Source organism: Lactuca sativa, chromosome 8 (genome assembly GCF_002870075.4).
Source record: "Lactuca sativa cultivar Salinas chromosome 8, Lsat_Salinas_v11, whole genome shotgun sequence".
NCBI classification, from domain to species: domain Eukaryota; kingdom Viridiplantae; phylum Streptophyta; class Magnoliopsida; order Asterales; family Asteraceae; genus Lactuca; species Lactuca sativa.
Genome location: NC_056630.2, coordinates 47,034,831 through 47,042,822, shown reverse-complemented (window position 1 = coordinate 47,042,822; position 7,992 = coordinate 47,034,831). Strand labels below are relative to the sequence as shown.

Genomic DNA, 7,992 nt, shown 5'->3' with positions numbered 1-7,992 from the left:
TTGGCAGTGCCTCCTCTTGATCTTGGCGGTGCCTCTCAACAGTCCCGCTTAACAAGTCATTGGTCAATGGTGATTCCTTCACGCTGGCAGCGGAGGCTCGCAGTGGCGATTTCGGTGGTTTGTCGGCTCCACACAACGCCAGCGTCAAGAGTTGGGAGTAGAAGAAGATAGGGTAGCGATAAACGATATCAGCAACCGGTTGTTGCCATCCAAGCCTTAGAGGCTTCCTCATCCATGCTTAACATCGTCGGTCGGAGGATGCAAGTGGTGGAGTGGCGGGCAGATTTGACACCAACGATGGCGAGAAGGGAGAGTAGTGGCAGCGGACTCCAATCACAGTTTGGAGGTTCGATCTCGGCGGCTCAATACTTTCGACAACAGCGTTGTGGCGGCACTCGGTGACTAGTGACCTCAATGGAGGTGGTGGTGCGGTGCCGGAGATTGAAGGGGTGAGAGCGGCGGCTACCGAAAGTGATGAAAGAGGGAAGGTGGCGACTCTATCCAACTTCTAGGGTTAGGGTTATGGGACATTCTTATACCCGACACCCCTCACAAACGTTATTCCATAATGGCATTAATGGTCCCTCCCTTTAGGAACAATTTCAAATTTACTCCCATATTTACCCTTTAAACCCCGACTTCTATAATTTCTCACATATTAGGTCCAACCATTACCAAATAGCCCCTCCTCTAAAAATTGTTCTCCAATGGAGTCCAAAATTTACTATTTAGCCCCTTCTTCCATAAATCCTTTCATATTATGCCCAAATTATACCAAAAAACCCCTGTCTTCTAAAAATCTTTATAAAGTAAATCCCGAAACTTACACCTTTCTATATAATTATTGATTTTAGGCTATCATTCGTTCATTAATTAATTTATTTAACTTAATAAATAAACGGGTGTTACATGGCCTTTAGGGTTTAATAGCTATAAACCTTAAGTTGCAATTCAACTATTATAGCAATTCAATTTAAAACAAAACCAATGGCTCTGATACCTTTGATGAGTTTTAAGTAAAGCAAATAAACTAGAAAAACAATTCCTAAGTTCACATGTAACCTACTTTGGATCTATGTTTTAACTATTGAACATATAACTTTGAATTGCAAAACTAGAACCCTATGAGAGGAGGCTATTTTCAAAAATAACTAATTAGGGTTTTAGAATCACATGCCTTTCAATTGATATAGCAAACAATTGGTAATCCTTGATCTTGGTCTTCTTGGAAGCTTAACACCACAACTATAATGCCTCTAATGGAATCATACCCAAGAACTAGCAAGAAGGAAACTATATAGAGAGAGGATGAGGAGAGAGTATGCAATTTTTGGCTAGGGTCTCTCCAGGTGTAGGGATGATCGAAATTCAGGAGCCATGAGGCTCCTTATATAGCTGAGGCAGCTAGGGTTTAAGGGAAAACCCTAATGTTCCTTTGCTTAGGGCCCAAGCTTATCCAGAAGCAAACCAAGGCACTTGGACGAAATCATTAGGGTTTCCCCTATTGATTTTGTCTACCTCCTCCAAGGAGGTTATGGAACCTTCCATCCAACTATTTGATAATTGCAAACTAGTCCATGTACTTTATAATTAATACAATTAACCCCAAAATCAATTCCAATTAATTTTTTGCTAACTATTAGTCAAACATTATGATTTCAAATTAATATATTAATCTCATAACATATTAATAAATCATTTATATTAATTTATTAATCTTATAATAAATTAATCTCTCTCCTTTCATAATTTCATTGTCTAGTTGCTAGGTTTGAGGGCAACCCAAAAGGACTGTGTTGTTATTAGTTCAAGTACATACAAATTATAGTTATGGACTTAGACACATAAAAATTAAAATGTGACTATAAAATACTTTTACTTACATGTTTTGTTTTTTTAAATATCATAATAAAATACTTCCGGTCACTTGTTATTTTTTTATATATTCAAAATCATTAATTTTAGACGTACATATGAAATTTAACTGTTATCATAAAACACTTACAATCACATGTTTTTTTAAATGTCATAATAAAATACTTACAGTCACAATAATATAATGTGACTATTGACAAGTATTTGTCAAACTTTTTATGTAAAATAATGATAAAATGTGTGAAAATAGTTTGCAATAGTGACGATGTTTAGTTGATATGTAACGAAAACATTATGGGAATTTGATTAATGACCTTTAGTGATGCAATTAACAAAATTCGTGACAACCCTATTTCCAAAAAGCCTGGCCATATGTCATTTTTGTACTAGTGGTACTTACCTGGTTTTCCAACCTAACCCACTCAGTTTCTTTGCATCACATATATCGATACGAAGGTACTTGATGTTCGGATCTGATGAGAGATTAAAGGAAATATAAACCATTAAATGTGTAAGGCCTGTAATGATTACGTTTATTCTTATGTTTCTTGTATTAGTTATGACATCCCAAGCTTTAATCAGTCAATGAAAAACATTTATTCGTATGTACTTTTATCGTACAAATTCCACATTTATAAATAAACTATGTTTTAAAATAAGTATAACTAAAACATCCTTTCTTGGCCGAGAAATTTGGGGATGTCACAATTACCAATCATTATTTTAAGCATGATGAACAAATAAAATGGTTTTATTGTACAAAAAAAATAAAATAATGGTTGTTTTTAGCATGGAATGATAATAGGTAGGTTTTTTCTAGGGCTTTCCTTTAAAAATATTAGAGTAAATTACACGAATGGTCTATGGTTTGGGGTAACTTATGCATTTAGTCCTTAACTATTTTTTTTAACTCAGAAGGTCTCTATTGTTTGTTTTTGTTGTAGGTTTGTCATTGTCTAACCTAAAAAGACTATTGGTCTCTTATTAACTGACTTTTAATTAATTTTATTATTTATGTATTTCATTTATAATTTATTATTATAAATTTATGATTAATCTAGAAAATTAACATCGTCCCTTTATACCTTCTAGTCTTTCACCCAGTTTCTTCTCTTGACGGAGTAAAATGCCACCAGAAGAAACTACCAACATCTACACCACCATCACCTATACTATCGAAGCAAATAACCACTATCTCTCACATCGGGAAAAATAAAAACCACATTGAATCCATTCAAACCAAAAGTTAAATCTAAAATCAAAACCATAAATCATATCCCAAATGCAAATCAAATCTAAAATTAGAACCAAAATCAAATCTAGGTTGCATAAATCAACATCATATACCTGGACAGATATTGTTTTTGGGTTTTCAAATGAAAATAATAATGAAAAGCTCGTCAACCGGCAACGGAGGAGACAACCATGGAAAATTAAATCAAAAAGGAAATCAAATCTAAAATCAATTCATTCACACTTGACATTCAATTTAATCATACTATCCAATCATATTGTAATAAAAATATCGAAACTAGACTAAAAATCATAACCATAAATCCATCCCTAAATTCTTGGATTTCCTGCTTCGAAACATTGCTAGCACACAACAGCCTCATCAACGAAACAATGAACAACTAAAACCTAGATCTCATATCGATTCTTCAAGGCTCCCCCCCCCCCCCCCCCCCCCCCCTTCTTTCTCCTTTTCTTGCTCTAGTGGTTTACTTCAACGGCGAACAGGTGGGTGACAAACCTTGTATGTTTTCTCCGACGGCGGATCTGGTGTTGTTACAATAACGATGACAGCGACACTAAGGCTCTTGTTCAGATCTAGGTTGTACAAATTAGCAGCAGATACTTAGACATAACTTGTTTTCGGGTCTTGAGTGAGTGTTTGGAATTGGTTCTCAAAGTGCTTATTGGCTTTTTGGAAAATTCAAGAATTCATGGCTTTTTGAAAAACTATTTTTTGCCTATAAATCAAGTGGCACAATAGTCTTTTTAGCTCAGGACCAAACACGAAAGAAAAAACAAATATTATGGATCTTCCAAGATAAAAAATAAGTTAGAGGCCAAACATGTAAGTTATGCCAAACCATAGGGACCATTCGTGTAATTTACTCAAAATATTAAAAAAAAAAGAAAAAAAAAAGAACATTTCTAAGTTGTAACTTCCTCAAAATTATTGAACAAATAACGACCAACATATGAGACAAGTGAACTTAACAGTCGGTTGATGAGAGTGGAAGACTCAAAGTCAAAGTCCTCTCACCATCCCCAACAATACTTCTGGTTTGCAACCAGTTAAGACCTTTTCCATCACCGCATCCTTCTCCTTCACTGTAAAAACACCTCTCTTTCTCCATCACTGATCATCTCACGTTCTTGGTATTTACTTGACAATTATAGTTTGATGTTTGATTATGTTGTCTCTGTTAGCTCTCCAGTAAATTACAACTGAATTGTTTTTTTTTTTTTTGGATAATACTTATGTTTGATTGTTCATATCTTAATACTAGGATTCACCTTATAACTTGGCTTTTGTTTCCTTCGCAACAATGACATTCATTTATCCTGTACTCCATTGCTTTGAAAGAAGTATAGTTAAACGCCTAATTGTGTGACGCATAGCAGATTGAGCAATTTGTTTATTTGTTTATGGAACAATGAGAAACTAGGCAACCAAAATATTCTATAACATACAAAACCCAAAATTCTTTTTAGTCAAATCATCAACTTTTCCAAAATCTACAAAGATTCTTGTAATGTTTTGATGTAAAACAATATGGTATACTTGTGCAACTTAAATGGCTTCATGAGAACCAGTTTTGTATTTACCTGCAAGATGCTTTCGTTATGATATGTCTGCTTTTTGGTATGACAGTTGCTCATGTTTTTTCACTTTTATTTATAGATCAACAGGAATGGTAAAGTTACGAAAATACCCTTTTCTTATGCTTCTACTGATCTACCTTGGAATCCAAGTAGAATCAGATGCCAATGATCATCGCTACAGTAAAGGTGATACAGTCCCCTTCTATGCCAACAAAATTGGGCCATACTTTAATTCTAGGTTAGACACATTTCCTCCAAAGTATTTTTCCTTTCTATTTATTTTTGTGTGTGTTCCTTCTTATTCTTGTTTACTTTGTTTTCAGAGAAACATATGCTTATTATGAACTTCCATTTTGTTCTCAAGGTACTTAATTCTTTCATGAATGTGTTGGGTCTTTCTTTTGTTCTCTTTCAGTCATTTTAACTTCTCCATTTATACTTACTCAATCCTTCCATATTGTTTATCTAATAACAGATGTTGTTAAAGAGAAAAAGCTTAATTTAGGAGAAATGTTGAATGGAGATCGTCTTGTTTCAACTCCATATAAGCTTGAATTCCTTGTGGATAAAGATTTTGAAGTATTATGCAATAAGACACTGAGTAAAATAGATGTTTCTAATTTCAGAAGGGCGATAGAGAAGAACTACTTTATGCAATTGCACTATGATGACTTGCCAATATGGGCATTTATAGGAATGAGAAATGACGGAAATTATAATGGAAGGATCAAGACAGTGTATTCCCTTTACAAACATTTTGATTTCGAGGTTTTTTACAATAAGGATCAAGTTATTAAGGTCATTCTACAAATGGCAAATTCATTTACAGACGTTACAGAAGACAAGGAAGTTGATGTTGGCTTCACATACTCTGTTAAGTGGACAATGACACAACAATCATTTGATAGGAGAATGGAGATATACATTGATTCTACCATTTTACCTCACAACATGCCGATACATCATCACTCAATTACATTCTCAAGTGTCACACTCCTCATTCTGATCGTTTCCTTACTCACATTTTACTTACTCGTCCTTCGCAAAGACATTTCCAAGTATTGATTCTACTCACAAAAAATAAGTTTTATATTCAGCTTATTGTGTTTGTTATGTTTGTCAAACAGAATAACTCTTGTGTTGCCTTTCTTGTTTTCCCAATGCATGAAAAATGAAAGGAACTCAGTCGATGTAGAAGAGGATCAAGTGATAAGTAATCAAGAAGAGATTGGATGGAATAATGTTCATGGTGATGTATTTAGATTCCCACAACACAAGTCTTTATTTGCTGCGGCTCTTGGTGTTGGCAGCCAGTTGCTATTACTGTTAGTATCTCCAAACAATATGAAATATGTCTTATCTTTTGACTTTTTGCAAAAAAATGACCACAGATTTTGCCATAGTCTCATTGCAAATTGCGAAATTACTTTTTAGTAGCCTCACCACGAAAAACCTTAACTAAATTTGGAAAACATTGTTTTCTGAGAAAAATAATACGCGAAATCGAGTCTTATCTTGCAAAATAAACGTTTATATATTGAAAATTACATTCTAAAATTGCGAAATACAATATATGATTTCTTGGGAAATATTATTTTTCTGTTTAAATATTTTTTTGAGGTGGGAACCATTCAAAAGCAATTTTGTTAAATAACCAATACCATTTTTGTCATTTTTGTGGATTTCCCTTTATTTTATGGTTTTTATACATTGTTTTTTGGGGTTGCATCTTAAATTACTTTTCGAACCTTTCTTTTGTTGAAATTGAAGGATCGTAGCAATTCTTGGTCTTGGGGTCGTAGGTGTTTTTAAGCCTTATATGCGAGGAGTATTCTGGAACGCACTTATCATTGTATATGCAGTTACATCTTTGGTCTCAGGATATACTTCTGTTTCTTTCTATTGTCAACTCGAAGGAACCAATTGGGTATGTGAAAATATGAAACTTGGTTTGAAACTTATACAATTTGATCTATTTTTAATTTTTTATTCACATAAAAAGGTTAATACGGATTGGCTGTCTTTATTTCTCCCTTACAGATAAAGAACCTATTAGTGGCAGGAGGATTATATTTCGGGCCTCTCTTTCTTACTTTTACTTTCCTAGAAAATGTTGCCATTTATTATGGATCAACTACTGCATTGCCAGTGAGAGCAATAGTCATGTTATCTCTCTTGTGGATATTCATAGCATCACCATTGCATCTTTTAGGAGGCATTATTGGGAAAACAAGAACGCCTGAATTCCAAGCTCCCTGCAAAACCGATAAAATTCCTAGAGAGGTTCCTAAGTTGCGTTGGTATAGGGGTGTTCTCCCTCAGATGGCTTTAGCAGGAATTTTGCCTTTCAGTGTCATCTATATTCAGTTGTATTACATATTTACAAGTGTTTGGGGATATCGGGTTTATACACTTTATGGTATTATGTCCATAGTCTTCTTTCTTCTTCTGATCATGACTGCTTTAGTTTCGGTGGCACTTACATTTTTCCAGCTTGCAGTTGAAGATCATCAATGGTGGTGGAGGTATGTTAAATATATAGTTGGTGTGATAACTGATTATGGTCTTGAATTGCTATATGCATGAGCTAATAATTTATAAGTTACAACTAATAAGAGTTCTTTATTTGACACAGGTCGTTTCTGTGTGGAGGCTCTACTGGATTGTATATATATGTTTATTGCAACTATTATTATTTTGAGAGATCATACATGAATAGTTTCTTGCAGATCTCTTTTTTCTTCGGCTATATGGCATGCGTCTGTTTCGGCATATTTCTTGTACTGGGAAGTGTGGGTTTTCGTGCCTCATTTCTCTTTGTTCGTTACTTGTACGCAGCTATAAAGTGCGATTAATAGAACAATACGTACATTTAATAGAGTTTGTTGAGATATATTTCTGTTGATTAAGCTCAGGATAAATGCAAGAACATTGCATGTTCCGTGTAACCTGACGAGTGTTCATTTCTCCTTTTGAAATTAATCTCTCCTATGACATCTATATAAATCCATAATGTCCTTTTAAAGTTTTAGTTTTTCATATGTTAGAGTGGTAAATTTGTATGTGCTTGTGGTAGCATTAAAGCTAATCATAAAATTTCTTTCCATTAAGCTTGGCTTATTCAACATAGATGATAAAATCAACCATTTAATCAAGGTCAATTGCTCCATTTTTCTCACATCCTGCTAGCTAGGTAGTTAAGTACTTCGACAAACACAAGCACAATGATACAAACTCTGAAGAATAACGAAGAACACAAGGATTTAACATAGTTCATTTGAT

The 7,992-nt window shown here is 34.2% G+C and overlaps 1 protein-coding gene across 3 annotated transcripts; it reads left to right on the top strand.

The window, feature by feature from the left end:
* Positions 1-4,067: 4,067 nt before the first annotated feature.
* Positions 4,068-7,749, top strand: LOC111918327 (transmembrane 9 superfamily member 2). 3 transcript variants are annotated; one of them, XM_023914014.3, is made up of 8 exons: positions 4,068-4,217; positions 4,790-4,948; positions 5,034-5,074; positions 5,186-5,768; positions 5,889-6,035; positions 6,481-6,637; positions 6,751-7,235; positions 7,346-7,749. In XM_023914014.3, exons 2-8 carry the CDS (start codon positions 4,800-4,802, stop codon positions 7,563-7,565), a joined length of 1,782 nt encoding a protein of 593 aa, XP_023769782.1. In that variant the 5' UTR covers positions 4,068-4,217; positions 4,790-4,799; the 3' UTR covers positions 7,566-7,749. The 3 variants fall into 3 exon arrangements, with proteins under 3 accessions (XP_023769782.1, XP_023769786.1, XP_023769775.1); XM_023914018.2 differs by having other exon boundaries at positions 4,086-4,178; XM_023914007.3 differs by having other exon boundaries at positions 4,104-4,263.
* Positions 7,750-7,992: the final 243 nt, after the last annotated feature.